Source organism: Ostrinia nubilalis, chromosome 3 (assembly GCF_963855985.1).
Source record: "Ostrinia nubilalis chromosome 3, ilOstNubi1.1, whole genome shotgun sequence".
In the NCBI taxonomy this organism is placed as follows: domain Eukaryota; kingdom Metazoa; phylum Arthropoda; class Insecta; order Lepidoptera; family Crambidae; genus Ostrinia; species Ostrinia nubilalis.
This window is the reverse complement of record NC_087090.1, coordinates 2921945-2939894: the sequence shown is the minus strand read 5'-3', so window position 1 is coordinate 2939894 and position 17950 is coordinate 2921945. Positions and strand designations below refer to the sequence as shown.

At 43.7% G+C, this 17950-nt stretch overlaps 2 protein-coding genes across 5 annotated transcripts in view; both read left to right on the top strand.

Moving 5' to 3' along the window:
- The first annotated feature begins 4051 nt into the window (after positions 1-4051).
- LOC135087603 (uncharacterized) lies at positions 4052-7070 on the top strand. Of its 4 annotated transcripts, none has more exons than XM_063982338.1 (4): positions 4052-4093; positions 4386-4580; positions 4667-5007; positions 6410-7070. In XM_063982338.1, exons 1-4 carry the CDS (start codon positions 4078-4080, stop codon positions 6926-6928), a joined length of 1071 nt encoding a protein of 356 aa, XP_063838408.1. In that variant the 5' UTR covers positions 4052-4077; the 3' UTR covers positions 6929-7070. The 4 variants fall into 4 exon arrangements, with proteins under 4 accessions (XP_063838408.1, XP_063838409.1, XP_063838407.1 ...); XM_063982339.1 differs by having other exon boundaries at positions 4062-4081; XM_063982337.1 differs by having other exon boundaries at positions 4088-4284.
- Positions 7071-7392: 322 nt separating this feature from the next.
- The window catches only part of LOC135087622 (uncharacterized), a 28925-nt gene continuing 18367 nt past the window's right edge, over positions 7393-17950 (top strand). The window contains exons 1-8 of the mRNA XM_063982361.1: positions 7393-7551; positions 7617-7867; positions 8092-8192; positions 8523-8705; positions 9368-9532; positions 11202-11411; positions 14544-14740; positions 15351-15554. Coding sequence (XP_063838431.1) covers positions 7510-7551; positions 7617-7867; positions 8092-8192; positions 8523-8705; positions 9368-9532; positions 11202-11411; positions 14544-14740; positions 15351-15554 — 1353 coding nt within the window. The 5' untranslated portion in view covers positions 7393-7509. The remainder of the gene's footprint in view (positions 7552-7616; positions 7868-8091; positions 8193-8522; positions 8706-9367; positions 9533-11201; positions 11412-14543; positions 14741-15350; positions 15555-17950) is intronic.

Below are 17950 nucleotides of genomic sequence, written 5' to 3'. Positions count from 1 at the left end.
GCGATCCGGTATTGACGGTGGCGCCCCGCTGTCAATGTCATGGATAGGACAGTTCAGTATTTTGGAACTATACACAGATATGGATAGATGCAGCATGTGTCAAAAATTGTATGAAGCCGAGCGTGCCACTTTTTAAACGTCATTAGTGTCATTTTAGCGAATTTTAGTGATTGCCGCAACGTAAAAGTAATCGTATCATCGTACTGCATTCGCAAAGTCATCGAATGATATCGTGTGACTCGATTCAAAAATTAAATAATTCCGATAAAACTGATATTTTGTTAAATTTATTGCTAGTCTGACTGTGGATTAAAATAATTTTGTAGCGGTAGACGTTATTCTACAATTCTACATTATTAATTTGCAAATAATATTTTTGTTGTGCCTAATGTTTAAGAAAGTAATGATCGTTATTCCATTATGTTAAATAGTACTACTAGTAATTCATACTTAATTCCATACTTTTAAATATCCTAGTAAGTAAATGACCTAGTTTCATAAAATAAAGACTATTTTACTCAAGCTTTTTATTTTTAATAAATGTCAAAATGCGTAGTTTTGCCAATACGTTTTCTTTCATAAAGCTAAGTCAGGTACCTAGTTTTGAAGATATTTCTAAACGACAAAATCTCGGGCGTCGTATACATAGACTAGTAATAGTGTATACTGCGATCACTGACCTAACTTCTTGATTTGTATATTTCGACGTTATACAGTGCACTCTGTCTTCCGCGATCACTGATCTAAATTGTTTTATAATTCTTCTACTGCTACTTTATTCTAATTAATTACATATTTGTTACTCGTTGCTGTTAATTACAATTCTCAATCCGTAAATAATTTCTTCTGTCTACCGTGTTCGTACTACTGTCCTCGTAAAATCATCGTATCCGATTGTTGTAATCGGATTACATGAACATCACTCGACCATGTATGTCCATTTGGACATATCGGAATGGCACGCTTTGACTAGCAACTTGCTGTATCTACTCTAATCCATATCTGTGGTGACACCACCGCACAAAAAATAAACCATAAATGCAACTTATCTTTTTATAGCCTGACCAGGAACATAAAAACCCTCGCCATGTTGCGGAAAACTAATGGTACTAATTTCTTTTAATGGCAACAGTAACTGAAAACTTCATTTATACATGTCACCTTGCATGTCAGTCTATTGCTGTCAAAGTGTAAACAAACTTTATTTTAAATGTGCGCAATTGGTTTTATGAATTAAATTGCTAAATATTTTTATAGTCGTGAAAGAAAAGTGGTTCACAATGTGTTAAAGTATTTGTCGAAGAGAAATACTAAGGGTTCAGACAATATTTTCATTGAATAATGTTTCCGACAAAGGTTGTCAAATTGACTGACATGTTTATCGTATAGTACAGTCCACTATGAAAATTAGCTGTGGTTTGTTTCAACTACCTATTTTAAAAATGTTGTCACTTTCTAAGTGTTGAATTTTATGGGATTGGGAAAGAAGTACCGAGTTTGAAGCGTTCATGAGCAGACATTGCAGTTGAATATTCAAGTTCTGAATTTGATTATTGATGATTGATAAAATAAATCTACTAGCTCGATTCATGGTTTCATTTAATTTATTTAAATCAGGTTACCTATAATAATATTTTTTCGTAAATTTATGAAAATATCAAATTAGCCCGTAATCCTGAATCCTGATACATAAAGTTAGCCTATTAATTTAACACAGGTACGACTGTACTCAGTGTTGCACTATCAAATGCAATTGACGCGCCACTATGCCAGGGTTTTTATGTTCCTGGTCAGGCTATAATGGCAATATTTTCTAACCCTCCTTCTGGCGCAGTCGGGTGAAAAAGGACAGAGCCCCGATTACGCTAATTTTAACGTCTCCAATACAGACGCGCTTCTTCGATTCTGCGATACGATTGGTCAAAACAGCTGACGTCCAAAATTACCATAATCGGGGCTCAGGATTTTATAGGCATGTTTGTATCGTTTGGAAAGTTATTAAATATACAGAGTGTTTCTTGTAAGGTGTCAAGCCGAAGGCAGGTGATAGGTGAGGACTAGACCTATCGATTTCACCCCCATGTATGTTCTACGATTTTTCGTAGTTTAGAAGTTATTGTTAATTTTGTGATTTTTTCAAATTTTTTGACCTAGTAGGCTTTAATTTTTTTTATGCTTTTTTTGGGTTAACTTTTCTCAGATTTCTTTTTTTTGACAGATTCCCTATTAATTGCAGATGTTTGAAAAAAATAATCACGTTCCTATCTTTGATGCAAGATACAAAATTTTTGCTAGAAACATAAAAAATAATTATGCTTTTAGCAGAACATTCTGAAATTTTTAACTTAAAAGTTTGAAAAAAAAAAAGAACTTCCATAGGTCCAAAATAATTTTAAAAACTGCGCAGTTTTCTGAACTTTCATAATAACACAAAAAAACATGTACTTAATGGACCATTATTTTCTGTAGTCGCTCCACTAAAGTGGTAAGTCGGAGATTCCGTTACATGTTTTTGACTTTCTTAGGACTAACTAATGTTTGGAATCCCCTAAGTTTACGTTACGTAGAACACATTTAGAGACAATAACTGAACAGAACATTTTTTATCCACAACGAGGAAGCTCTTGCCCTTCATCTGGTATACAACAGGGAATATGAAAATATTGATGAACTGCGGACAAACCTGACTGAAGCACAAAACCACATTAGAATGCAAGAAGCTTTTGTAAATTTACGAAAAAATTTTTTGCGTCGTTGTCGAATGTGCATTCAGGTCAACGGCGGACATTTTGAACACATACACACACACACACACACACACACACACACACACACTAATAGGCAGGTATAACAAATTTTATCGTAAAGTAACAATCACCACTGTGGTCTAGTGGTAAGACCACCTATTTAGGACAGCCAATCCTCGGTTTAGGATTCCGGGTGAAGCTCGCTGATCATCCGTCAGTTTCCATCAGGTCAGATGAAGGGTCAGATGTCTCTAAATGTGTTCTACGTAACGTAAACTTAGGAGATTGCAAACATTAGTTAGTCCTAAGAAAGTCAAAAACATGTAACGGAATCTCCGACTTACCACTTTAGTGGAGCGATTACAGAAAATAATGGTCCATTAAGTACATGTTTTTTTGTGTCATTATGAAAGTTCAAAGAACTGCGCAGTTTTTTAAATTATTTTGGACCTATGGAAGTTCTTTTTTTTTAAACTTTTAAGTTGAAAATTTTAGAATGTTCTGCTAAAAGCATATTTTTTATGTTTCTAGCAAAAATTTTGTATCTTGTATCAAAGATAGGAAGGTGATTATTTTTTTCAAACATCTGCAATTATTAGGGAATCTGTCAAAAAAAAGAAATCTGAGAAAAGTCAACCCAAAAAAAAGATAAAAAAAAATTAAAGCCTACTAGGTCATAAAATTTGAAAAAATCACAAAATTAACGATAACTTCTAAACTACGAAAAATCGTAGAACATACATGGGGATGAAATCGATAGGTCTAGTCCTCACCTATCACCTGCCTTCGGCTTGACACCTTACAAGAAACACCCTGTATATCGCTCAATGAAAGTTGAGGCGAACATATTTTAGTACACACTGATGTAATATTATTTGAATAACACCATATGAAGTCTTAGTAAAGCACCACAACTTTACTGAGACTCAAGGGTTGTCATTTATCATCCTTCGACCTTCATTGCATCATTCTTAGATTAATAATCTAAGGCATCATTTAATTAACCCAAGTCCCATCCCCCCACTTGGTCCCACTTTATTTATTTATTTAAACTTTAATGCCAAAATAAATTTGTAGATAAGGCGAACTTAATGCACTAAAGCATTCTCGACTTAAACTTTAACTCGTCTCCATTAGATTCTATAGGCTCGTCTCACATGAAACACGACACACACTTGCACACACAAGACACAACACAACACAAGGCGTGTATTGCCAACATCAAAAAAGAAGAAGTAACAAAACATTTTTTTTTTATCTGTCACAATGACATATTGACAGCTGTGTTTTTGGTATTACTTTTCTCTATGGTTCTGTGTACTTTTTCTCTATGGGTCTGTGGTTTGGTTTGTGAATTTTCTTCTCTTTTCTTGTTTGTTTTGAACTTTGAATTTCATTAAAATGCCGAGAAAAACGCTTTCTGTCGCTTGTAAAGAAATCGTTGTAAAGCTGAAAGAGTATTTCCGAAGGGAAAAACTACTTGATGACTCTTTAATTCCATTTGAAAAAGTAGATGAACGGGTTATCGCTGCTACTGGTCAGTACCCTAACTAAAACTTTAAACTAGTCGTTTTGTTTACCCCTGTTTTTCCTCAAATTTGTATAGATACATAATTCAAAATATGTTTTCCTTTCTAGGCATATATTTATCGAGAATGTTGACTGGAAAGTTATCAAAAAAGATAGTTACAACTGAAAAGAAAAGCCAAATTATTAGCGAAGATGTTATAGAGCTAGTTGTAAAAGTTAAAGATTTTTTCCAAAGGGAAGCGCGATGTAACGGACCTATTATTCCATTTCAACAAACTAATCTGCGGGTTGGTGAAGCTACAGGTCAGTGTTTACCATACCAAACTACTTGCATAGTTGTTTTCACAATTAAATTAATGTGCATACCTAATCCAAAATATTCTTTCCAGGCATGTCTGCACGTACAGTAACAAGGATTATGAAGGAGAGTAGATTGGTTAAAAATAACAAATGGCCAGTAAAGAAAAAAATAACAAGGAGTGATAAAATTATATTAAGCAAGTTTGATATTAATGTACTTAGGCGAAAATTGTATGAATGTAACATCAGAAATGAAGTACCAACAGTAACAAAATTACATGAGATACTACAAAAAGAAACAGGATTCAAGGGCTGTAGAGAAATAGTAAGGAGGCGTATTAAAGAGATGGGTTTTCAATATTGGAAGACAAAAGACAATGGAGAAGAGCAAATTGACAATAATGATATATCTTTGTGGCTTGGCTTGCAAGTAGGTGGCATATTATTTGTTTTCATATTTAGAGGTAAATAGTAGAGATGAAACGGATATCCGGTAACTATCCGGTAGGCCGGATATCCGGCCTAAATTTACTATCCGGCCGGATACCGGATAGTAGCTCACTATCCGGCCGGATACCGGATATTAAAAAACTACGACAATTTCCTATTAATAAAATAAAATACATTAATCTTTGAGGTAAATATCAATAAAATGGCTTATAATAATGGCGGCTTTTATTTAAAGTCCAAAAATTTACAAAAAAGCCATATTAATATTAAGGCCTTTCAAAAACTAATTTCTTTTTCTGAGCTATTCACTCTAGTGACAAATACATAAATATTAATTATCTGTTAATGTCGAAATATTTACAAATAAAATTAGTGATGTACAAGGCTCGAGACTTCCGAGTCCTTTTGCCGAGAGCTCAGGGTCGTTTACAGGGCTCGCCTCGTTTGTATGAAGCTCGACGACTCGGAAGTCTTTTTTGAATTGAATGTGTAAACCAAAATAGGGCGAAGTTTTGAGGTGGTTTGAGTTTTGTTGCATAAAAATAATCTTTAACATGTTTTTATTTTTATTTTTTAATTGGGAGTGCTGGGCCCCTGGTCATAGTGGGCCCCTAGGCACTGGCCTAAAGTGCCTTATGGATAATACGGCACTGCTTATAACCAAAATCAATGTAGGTTATGTTTTTTTATTTTTTTCGAAGATTTGAGCTCTTTTGAAGGTTAGAGCTCTTTAGAAGGCTCGAGCTCTTTTAAAGCCTCGAGGCATGGCTCAGAGAGCTCGCAGCTCGGCTAAGCTCGGGGCACCGAGCCTACCGAGCTCACTGAGTCTTGCCATTCCGCCTCGAGGCGTCAAAAATAGGACTCGACGCGTCGAGTCTTGTACTATCACTAAATAAAATAGGCGATCTTTTTTTCACTGATGATGGTCTGATGACATGATGCAGTTCAGTCATATTATGCAGCAAGTAAACTAATTTAATTTTCGCTATTCAATCACACACTCACGATGGCAACCGAAATCGCCCGAATTGATCTGCCCCCTAGACAAGTGGCAAAATCTGACATTATATTCGGACGGATTCGATTTTCAAAAAGTTTGACTAGTCTAGTCTACTAATAGACCCACTGGTCGCGTTCGAAGCACCTGTGCGGCGCTAAACTCGTCACGACATGCAACGAGACAATGGGCCAACTATCCGGCCGCCGGATATCCGGCTATCCGGCCTAGCAGCTGGCCGGATATCCGGTATCCGGCCAAACAACTATCCGTTTCATCTCTAGTAAATAGGCTTAGTTCGGGAATTACTATTGCAATACAAACTGTTCATAATTATTTTTATTCATTAATTAAAGTAAACTATCAATTTGTTTATTTATTTCAGGATCCTACTGGAGACTCAAATGAATCGCAATGCATTGAACCCTGTTTAAATCAAGAAGAGTCGAACTCAAATACTAATGAATCTATATCAAAGGAGATTGCCTCAATTTGTCGTCGGCGCCATAAAGTAAAAGATTTAAATATTGTTAAGAAAGAAAAAAAAATTTCAAACAGAGATAGATTAGTGCTAGAGTATATTCCCACAAATGATGAATGTGACATTTATGGAGAACTTTTAGCACAAAAACTAAAGAAAATACATAGAGATAATAGATTAAAATTGATGAGTGAAATTGACAATTTGATGCATAAATATACAATGGCAGAGAAAGAGCAGAATCAACTACACTCATTTACATCTGCCCTACCAGAAGAACTTCTACCATCATATTCAATTCATCATCGAAATAAAAATGTTAATATTCCACTAGGTTTTTCACAGTCATCAGCTCAGAAAAAAACAGAAGTCCATCTGCATAGTGCTTTGAAATCAGGAACAGAAGATTTATTTATGATTTAAAATAATAAGAGATGTGTTGTAAAATAACTTTTTCTTGTGCAATTTATTTTGCTAGGTACCTCCTGTTTTGTTTAGTCCTGCTGTTAGTGATTCTTTATTTAAAGTTAATTATTTTGTAATGTAAATAGAAGCTTGTTTCATAAAAAAATATTTTTAATTTAATAAGCATCCCCCCAACACACCCCTTAATTTCAAAACGATCTTGGCGGGAAAGTGAAGTGAATAGGCGACTTATCGATTACTGTATCTCAAACATGGAGGTACTTATCTCGAAGTAGATGGATGAATGGTAGATGAAATCCCCTCGCATTTAATGTAATCCGTTATTTATCAGTCATTATAAATATTATTAAGATAAGCTAAAAAATGATGACTTGGCTGTATACCGTAATGCCTTTGCTTTTTTAAAAGAATCGAACAAAAAAAATGTCAAACAATCATGGCGGCCGAAGATGACATTTTGTTGACAAATGACAACACAAGCAAGCAAGTGGCTTCGCATTTTGCTTCATCAAAATTTAAAGAAACAAGAAAGCGTTTCTTCTTTTTGAAATGATTTAGCGTTATAGCAATATCTAACCATGAAGTTGAAAAAGTTAAAAACTGACACTGAAGCAACTGCTGTGAGTACCATTTGTTTATTTACTTGTCGGCTTCCTTTCCTTGTGCTAAAGTTAAAATTTTTCAGGAGGTTGTTCCTCCTCAAGCTGAAATCATCGAAGCGGACCTGTACAAACGTTCGTACTTTGGCCCTGACGTGCCGACACTTGAGCTTGAGTGTTGGGAAGAGGAGCTCTCGGAGGTGCAATTGCAGGCCTACAAAAATGCCGACGATGAGTACAAGAGCATACAAAACAAACTCGACGAAATGGTCAAAGAGACGGGGGGCGAGATTGTGTACAACGGCGACCAGTTCACTGCATACCAGTTACTTGGAAAGTTAGTATTTATGCATTATTATTAATTTGTATAACCTATAATTATTTTAAGTACTTCAACTGCTTCAAACCAATACTAATACACCTTTTTATTTGAAGGCATTGGTGTCAATATTTAGCTTGACTATCTGGTGAAATATAATTTTAACCTATTAATTGAAGCCAGCTATGTAATATTATAACTATAATTTAATCTGTATAGTAAACTAAATATGTTATTTACAGGCAACCAGTACTGAAAGACTTGGAGAGACAGAGTGCAGACATTATCAGATCCAGATCTCGCTCACTCTCCATATCCAAGGAGAGATCAACAAGCAAAAGAGGTAGTTGAATTGTTTGAAACTTATAATTAGAACAGTTAATATAAAGGTTCATGAAAATTGATAAAATGGTCTTAGAGTAGGCGCACACCGTTGATTTTTCTTCGGCCGATAGTTTAGTCGGGCAGTTGATCAGTATGAGAGTGCGCACACTACGCCGATTCGATTTGGCCGATTCTTCATACAATTTAAAATCGGGCACAACTATCGGCTAACTAAAAATGAACGGTGTGCGGCTACTCTTAGGCTCTTTAGTTTTAAACAAAAAAATCTTAAGTCTTTAGAAAGAACCTCACGTTATTGTCATGTTATTGCCCTTTTTCTCTTATTTAGGACGACCTAGGAAAATCCGGGAAGCAGATAGAGATTACTCTCCGTCCCCTGAAAGGGCAAAGTCACCGGAGTCACGGAGTCATAAGAAGAAAAAGAAGGACAAAGAAAAGCACAAAGAAAAAGAAAAGGAGAAAGAAAAGGAAAAGGACACTAAAACTAAGGACAAGACTTTGGCACCTTCTAGTAAGTTATAGAATAGGCTAGTTTCCTAAAAAAATTTTTTTAGTCCGTCATGTTTAATATCAAAAAATATTGGACACATATATTTTTATTTGTCAATCTAACAAATAATTACATAGTTATGGTGCGTTGAAGTTCCGCACGACGTCACAACGTGCGGCACTTTTATGCACGCATTGACGTCACGGGCCTCTTCTTATGAACTTTGGCGCGCTTTATCTCTTTCAATTTTCATTAGTTTGAAAAAGTGACAAATACGTGTAGAGTATTTTTTGATAAGTTAACTGACGGACTAATTAAAACTCTTGCTTTTTGACCCAGGAAACATCCCTATTAATATTTACGATAGGTTAATTCAAAAATATGTTCTAAATTATATCAGAGTAAATACAAATGAGTAGGTTATCTTCATAGAAACGCACTGAGCGCGGTTTGTATGTGAGCGCGCCAATACGTATGCGCCGCGCACGCACACACTGACAAAATGTATCGTGGAGTTGCGCCGAATTTTGTCAGTGTGTGCGTGCGCGCCGCATACGTATTGGCGCGCTCACATACAAACCGCGCTCGGTGCGTTTCTATGAAGATAACCTACTCATTTGTATTTACTCTGATCATATTGCCAGATATTTCTTGTTATATGTTTCGTGAACTTATTTTCACAGATGTGCACAGTGTGGTCACAAATGTGCGTCCATCGGAAGCAACAGCAATTGGGGGTCTACTGACTGGCAACACAGCTAAGACAACTGCCATTGTTGATCTCACCAAAGAGGATGGCAACAAAAATGTTGCAGATTCTCGTGAAGTCTCATTCAATAAGCTTCAAGGTATGTTTAACACTTACAGGAACCTTGTATTATACTACTTGTGTACTGATTACAAAACTTGCATGTATGAGAGCTTTCATTATGATGACATAAGAGAGCATATCTCCCTCCCACAGATTTTGTATGGCAAAGACTAAGTATGACATGCCTTTTTGGCCAACTTGGTTGACTTACTAGATAATGAATTAAAGTCCTAAATTCATAGTTTATTGTTAATGAAAACAAATTGGTTTGTCAGGTTATACAGACAGTTATCATGTATGTTCCTTTTCAGAAGTTCTGCCTTGAAATGGTGTCAAAACAACCCAATAGCTAACTCAATAATATCTTTTTGTATTGTGTATGGTGTTCAATCTGTCTGTTGTGTTTCTTCCAACCTTTAGGCTGGTTTTAGGCTTGATTTCCTCCTACGCTGACGTCGGTCGCGTACATCGGTCGAGCGTACGAATAAACACAATGTTCTATGAAGCACCGCACTGCAACGCCGTCGTCAGCGGCAGATGATTACATAGAACTAGTGTGTAATCGTGCGCGCCGCTGACGTCGGTCACCTATGTCAGCCCATGGACCTATAAAAAAAGGCGGACGGAACTCGCGCTTCAACAAAACTGTGACGCAAAATTTTGGCGTTTGTCTATTGTGTGAGTGAATTTAGGGATGCCATGTTAGCCAAAACATTTTACCCATTTATTTTAAGAAAAACATAGATCGGCAGATGTTACTTGGAAATGTAGACAGAATTATTCCGTGCCATTTTAAAAGGATGAAAGGTGAATGCGTTGAGGAAGGCGCGAAATTTTCAATGTTTAAATTTTCTACATTGTTTGCAAGTCAGTGTGTCAGGGTATGTACATAATGTTGATCAAAAATGATTCACGCAGTTACAAATTACGAATCTTGTGTACCTACATTATAATCATAATCTTATGCATCATCAATATATTATTAATATCTCTGATAGATTTTTTTTAACATACAACCTGACACTGACTTGCAATCAATGTAAGAAAATTTGAATTTTGCAGTTCCACATTTTTGGGAAGGATCAAATTTGCCTATGAAAATATATTCCATTAAAACACAATTATTATGATAAATTATTTTATTTCCATAGTATGCGTAATAAATAACTAAAAAGTCCTAAAATTATTATTAATTTCCCATATTTCGGGTAATTTTCCCACGTAAATAACTGAGAACACTGGTCTTTGACGTATTATTTTTTCGAGTGAATGACGTTTGATGTCAATTAATTTCAATATTTTAATGTCGGGAAATAAGTGATTGGATTATTATTTTGCCTGTGAAATGTGATTCCTTAATTTTTGTTTGTTCGAACAGAACGGTTTTTACACAATTTCATCACACAAGACATGTCGTATTCGTGTTGTTTTTTCGCTGCTAAAATGTGTCAACTGTGTGAAGTTTGCACTCGAAGTGGTGTATCAGGGTGTGAATGTGTGCGTGCCGGCCTGTACGTACAGGCAAGCTGGTGTATCCTAATGTCACAGTATTTTGTTGATGAGAATCCGTCCGACTTTTTTTATAGGTCCATGTGTCAGCCTAAAAGGAAATCAAGCCTAACAGGAACATACATATTGATCTGTCAGCGCCGACGATCAGCGAGCGGTCAGCGCGATTCTAAAACCCGCCTAAATACTGTCCCCAGGCAAAACATTCCCATCGCTGGTGGTGGTGGCGCGGCCGTACCTCCGCTCTAAGGAGGCACCGCCGCCGTCGGACCGCTCGGCGCTGGACAGCAAGGTCAAGTCGGTGCTCATGCACACGCCCATGAAGTTCACGGAGTGGCTCATACAGCAGGGGCTCGTGCGCTCCGAGCAGTGGTGCGCTATACACGCCGGGAACAAACTCAAACTTGGTGAGTACTAAACTGGACTGTTGTGGTGTACTCACTCCTTACTAAAGCTCGAAGGAGGCACCGCCGCCGTCGGACCGCTCGGCGCTGGACAGCAAGGTCAAGTCGGTGCTCATGCACACGCCAATGAAGTTCACGGAGTGGCTCATACAGCAGGGGCTCGTGCGCTCCGAGCAGTGGTGCGCTATACACGCCGGGAACAAACTCAAACTTGGTGAGTGTTCTAAACTAGATTATTGTGGTGAACCCACTCCTTACTAAAGCTCGAAGGAGGCACCGCCGCCGTCGGACCGCTCGGCGCTGGACAGCAAGGTCAAGTCGGTGCTCATGCACACGCCCATGAAGTTCACGGAGTGGCTCATACAGCAGGGGCTCGTGCGCTCCGAGCAGTGGTGCGCTATACACGCCGGGAACAAACTCAAACTTGGTGAGTACTGAACTGGACTGTTGTGGTGTACTCACTCCTTACTAAAGCTCGAAGGAGCACCGCCGCCGTCGGACCGCTCGGCGCTTGACAGCAAGGTCAAGTCGGTGCTCATGCACACGCCCATGAAGTTCACGGAGTGGCTCATACAGCAGGGGCTCGTGCGCTCCGAGCAGTGGTGCGCTATACACGCCGGGAACAAACTCAAACTTGGTGAGTACTAAACTGGACTGTTGTGGTGTACTCACTCCTTACTAAAGCTCGAAGGAAGCACCGCCACCGTCGGACCGCTCGGCGCTGGACAGCAAGGTCAAGTCGGTGCTCATGCACACGCCCATGAAGTTCACGGAGTGGCTCATACAGCAGGGGCTCGTGCGCTCCGAGCAGTGGTGCGCTATACACGCCGGGAACAAACTCAAACTTGGTAAGTACTAAACTGGACTGTTGTGGTGTACTCACTCCTTACTAAAGCTCGAAGGAGGCACCGCCGCCGTCGGACCGCTCGGCGCTGGACAGCAAGGTCAAGTCGGTGCTCATGCACACGCCCATGAAGTTCACGGAGTGGCTCATACAGCAGGGGCTCGTGCGCTCCGAGCAGTGGTGCGCTATACACGCCGGGAACAAACTCAAACTTGGTGAGTACTAAACTGGACTGTTGTGGTGTACTCACTCCTTACTAAAGCTCGAAGGAGGCACCGCCGCCGTCGGACCGCTCGGCGCTGGACAGCAAGGTCAAGTCGGTGCTCATGCACACGCCCATGAAGTTCACGGAGTGGCTCATACAGCAGGGGCTCGTGCGCTCCGAGCAGTGGTGCGCTATACACGCCGGGAACAAACTCAAACTTGGTGAGTACTAAACTGGACTGTTGTGGTGTACTCACTCCTTACTAAAGCTCGAAGGAGGCACCGCCGTCGTCGGACCGCTCGGCGCTGGACAGCAAGGTCAAGTCGGTGCTCATGCACACGCCCATGAAGTTCACCGAGTGGCTCATACAGCAGGGGCTCGTGCGCTCCGAGCAGTGGTGCGCTATACACGCCGGGAACAAACTCAAACTTGGTGAGTGTTCTAAACTAGATTATTGTGGTGAACCCACTCCTTACTAAAGCTCGAAGGAAGCACCGCCGCCGTCGGACCGCTCGGCGCTGGACAGCAAGGTCAAGTCGGTGCTCATGCACACGCCCATGAAGTTCACGGAGTGGCTCATACAGCAGGGGCTCGTGCGCTCCGAGCAGTGGTGCGCTATACACGCCGGGAACAAACTCAAACTTGGTGAGTTTTCTAAACTACCTTCTGGCTATAGTTTAGCCTGCAAAGTTCACCTGTTATTCGTAACCTGACAGGACAGGCCAGAGATTATGTTTGGACATCTTTGCTTGCCCTAGGCCGGGAGACCGACCCGCCTTTTCTATTTTACTAAAGCCTGGTCCGTGAGCACGTAGAATTTTGTCCAATGACCCCAAGCTACCCATCCTTATCGCTCGCGCGTAATTATATTGCTGTCGCGACTGTGCGACGGGCGTCCGCAGTGAGTGTGCGAGCGCAACTCACGGACCAGGCTTTAGCATTAATCCACTTAACATAGATTTCACCACTCCACCACTCTCTCGTTTCGTCGTTTCCCGGTCGAGGGAGTCTCAGATTTACTTGAATTAACGACTGTAGTGACATAATATGATATCCCCAGGCCTATTCCTGGACGTGACCAAGTTCCCGTACTCGGGCGGCTACGTGTGGATTTCCGAGTGTTGCCCAACTCGCTTCGTGTCTGTGTTCTCTCATTAAACTGTGTTGTGTACGCACAGCATCTTGTTGCTAACTAAAGTTACATCTTATTTAGCAAACACAAGTGCTATTTTGCAATGAAACTTATGCTATACATACATACTATGATATCCCCAGGCATATACTCAACCAAGGACTTAACCAAGTTCCCGTACTCGGGCGGCTACGTGTAGATTTCTGGGTGGTGCTCCATTCGCTTCGTGTCAGTGTTCTCTCTCTGTGTGTAGTGTACAAAAAACATCTTGATGCGCTGGCGTGAACACTGCTACCCTTTTATTTAGTAGTAATAGGTGTTATTTTGCAACGACTTTACGTAATATGACGTCTCCAGGCATGTACTCTGACGTCACCAAGTTCCCGTACTCGGGCGGCTACGTGTGGATTTCGGAGTGCTGTCCCACGCGCTTCGTGTCTGTGTTCTCTCACTAAGCTGTGTTATATCTTTTAGTAGAACACTGACTGTATATTAGATTTTTTACAGGAACATTTTAAATAATCCTGGCCACCAAAGCGCGACAATTTTTGGCATATTTTCTCTCAGTGACAAGTTTTCATTTCGTATAGAATCATTCAAAGTAATGTTTGAAAGCTGTATTGCATTTCTGGGTAACCAATCTAACTGATGTTCCAATTTTATGACTTCACTAACTATTACACTAAACTTAATCTAATAATATAACTATATCACTAAACTTGGACCGTTTTATAACTATTTTCCTAGTGAGATAGTAATGAATCGCTTTTGTATAACTATGTTACGGTATATAATTATATCCCTAGGAATATAACTAATTACGGCTTTATCTATCTTACTGCGACATATGCACACAGCATCTAGTTGCCTACCAAAGTTACATCTTATTTATCAGAAACAAGTGCTCTTTTGCAATGAGAATCTGCTGTGATCTACATAATATGACGTCTCCAGGCATGTACTCGGACGTCACCAAGTTCCCTTACTCGGGCGGCTACGTGTGGATATCCGAGTGCTGTCCAACTCGCTTCGTGTCTGTCTTCTCGAGTTCCATCTTCGAAGGCGCCACCTTCCCGCCGAGTGTGCTGCTCAAGCTGATCTACCACTGGGCCTGCCAGACCAATGTGCAGAACGTCGTGCAGTGGGTTAAGGTAATGATATTTATTTAGTTTTCCCAGATTGCTAGAAGAATTACTCCAAGTTAAATGATTAACTGTTCTATCCAAGTTCTCTCCAAGTTAAATGATTAACTAACTCCAAGTTAAATGAGTGACTGACATAGCCCGCAGAATCGCTAAAATCAAGTGGCAGTGGGCGGGGCACATAGCTCGAAGAGCTGATGGCCGCTGGGGCAGGAAAGTTCTTGAGTGGCGACCACGAGCTGGAAGACGTAGCGTGGGCCGGCCTCCCACTAGGTGGACCGATGATCTGGTGAAGCTCGCGGGAGGTGCCTGGATGCGAGCGGCGCAGGAACCGTCTTTCGGCTGAAACGAACGAACGAACGAAATGATTAATTCTAAAGATCCTACGACTTTTTGTATTCTCAAAATGACCTATACACCCACGAAGCATTTTTTTACAACATGTCAGTAGTGTGTCTGAAATTTTCGTCATAGTCGCCACTGTAGGTGTAGGATCACAATTAACCTTCTCTAAGCAACTGAAGGCATGACTCTCCATATTGGCGAGTTGAGGACGAGAAAAGACCCCTAAGTGACAAGCAATAATATGGTTCTATTAACATTGTACTTGGCTTCCCAGGTGGACAACCTCTACGTGAAAGGTTTATTCACGTGGCTACGAGCGATCTGCACATCAGCCATCCACCAACACATGCAGTTACTGGGTGGCGCGGGGAAGAAGGTCGAAGTGGGCGTGATCTCGCTGGGCACCACCAGCCACGACGGCACGCAGCGCCAGGTCAAGGTCGAGGTGCTGGGAGTGCTCGACCCCACTGAGAAGCTGGTGAGTGTCGTCCACAGCGGCTGCTGGGCGCCCAGCAACAAGTGAAGTGGGCGTGGGCTCGCTGGGCACCACCAGCCACGACGGCACGCAGCGCCAGGTCAAGGTCGAGGTGCTGGGAGTGCTCGACCCCACTGAGAAGCTGGTGAGTGTCGTCCACAGCGGCTGCTGGGCGCCCAGCAACAAGTGAAGTGGGCGTGGGCTCGCTGGGCACCACCAGCCACGACGGCACGCAGCGCCAGGTCAAGGTCGAGGTGCTGGGAGTGCTCGACCCCACTGAGAAGCTGGTGAGTGTCGTCCACAGCGGCTGCTGGGCGCCCAGCAACAAGTGAAGTGGGCGTGGGCTCGCTGGGCACCACCAGCCACGACGGCACGCAGCGCCAGGTCAAGGTCGAGGTGCTGGGAGTGCTCGACCCCACTGAGAAGCTGGTGAGTGTCGTCCACAGCGGCTGCTGGGCGCCCAGCAACAAGTGAAGTGGGCGTGGGCTCGCTGGGCACCACCAGCCACGACGGCACGCAGCGCCAGGTCAAGGTCGAGGTGCTGGGAGTGCTCGACCCCACTGAGAAGCTGGTGAGTGTCGTCCACAGCGGCTGCTGGGCGCCCAGCAACAAGTGAAGTGGGCGTGGGCTCGCTGGGCACCACCAGCCACGACGGCACGCAGCGCCAGGTCAAGGTCGAGGTGCTGGGAGTGCTCGACCCCACTGAGAAGCTGGTGAGTGTCGTCCACAGCGGCTGCTGGGCGCCCAGCAACAAGTGAAGTGGGCGTGGGCTCGCTGGGCACCACCAGCCACGACGGCACGCAGCGCCAGGTCAAGGTCGAGGTGCTGGGAGTGCTCGACCCCACTGAGAAGCTGGTGAGTGTCGTCCACAGCGGCTGCTGGGCGCCCAGCAACAAGTGAAGTGGGCGTGGGCTCGCTGGGCACCACCAGCCACGACGGCACGCAGCGCCAGGTCAAGGTCGAGGTGCTGGGAGTGCTCGACCCCACTGAGAAGCTGGTGAGTGTCGTCCACAGCGGCTGCTGGGCGCCCAGCAACAAGTGAAGTGGGCGTGGGCTCGCTGGGCACCACCAGCCACGACGGCACGCAGCGCCAGGTCAAGGTCGAGGTGCTGGGAGTGCTCGACCCCACTGAGAAGCTGGTGAGTGTCGTCCACAGCGGCTGCTGGGCGCCCAGCAACAAGTGAAGTGGGCGTGGGCTCGCTGGGCACCACCAGCCACGACGGCACGCAGCGCCAGGTCAAGGTCGAGGTGCTGGGAGTGCTCGACCCCACTGAGAAGCTGGTGAGTGTCGTCCACAGCGGCTGCTGGGCGCCCAGCAACAAGTGAAGTGGGCGTGGGCTCGCTGGGCACCACCAGCCACGACGGCACGCAGCGCCAGGTCAAGGTCGAGGTGCTGGGAGTGCTCGACCCCACTGAGAAGCTGGTGAGTGTCGTCCACAGCGGCTGCTGGGCGCCCAGCAACAAGTGAAGTGGGCGTGGGCTCGCTGGGCACCACCAGCCACGACGGCACGCAGCGCCAGGTCAAGGTCGAGGTGCTGGGAGTGCTCGACCCCACTGAGAAGCTGGTGAGTGTCGTCCACAGCGGCTGCTGGGCGCCCAGCAACAAGTGAAGTGGGCGTGGGCTCGCTGGGCACCACCAGCCACGACGGCACGCAGCGCCAGGTCAAGGTCGAGGTGCTGGGAGTGCTCGACCCCACTGAGAAGCTGGTGAGTGTCGTCCACAGCGGCTGCTGGGCGCCCAGCAACAAGTGAAGTGGGCGTGGGCTCGCTGGGCACCACCAGCCACGACGGCACGCAGCGCCAGGTCAAGGTCGAGGTGCTGGGAGTGCTCGACCCCACTGAGAAGCTGGTGAGTGTCGTCCACAGCGGCTGCTGGGCGCCCAGCAACAAGTGAAGTGGGCGTGGGCTCGCTGGGCACCACCAGCCACGACGGCACGCAGCGCCAGGTCAAGGTCGAGGTGCTGGGAGTGCTCGACCCCACTGAGAAGCTGGTGAGTGTCGTCCACAGCGGCTGCTGGGCGCCCAGCAACAAGTGAAGTGGGCGTGGGCTCGCTGGGCACCACCAGCCACGACGGCACGCAGCGCCAGGTCAAGGTCGAGGTGCTGGGAGTGCTCGACCCCACTGAGAAGCTGGTGAGTGTCGTCCACAGCGGCTGCTGGGCGCCCAGCAACAAGTGAAGTGGGCGTGGGCTCGCTGGGCACCACCAGCCACGACGGCACGCAGCGCCAGGTCAAGGTCGAGGTGCTGGGAGTGCTCGACCCCACTGAGAAGCTGGTGAGTGTTGTCCACAGCGGCTGCTGGGCGCCCAGCAACAAGTGAAGTGGGCGTGGGCTCGCTGGGCACCACCAGCCACGACGGCACGCAGCGCCAGGTCAAGGTCGAGGTGCTGGGAGTGCTC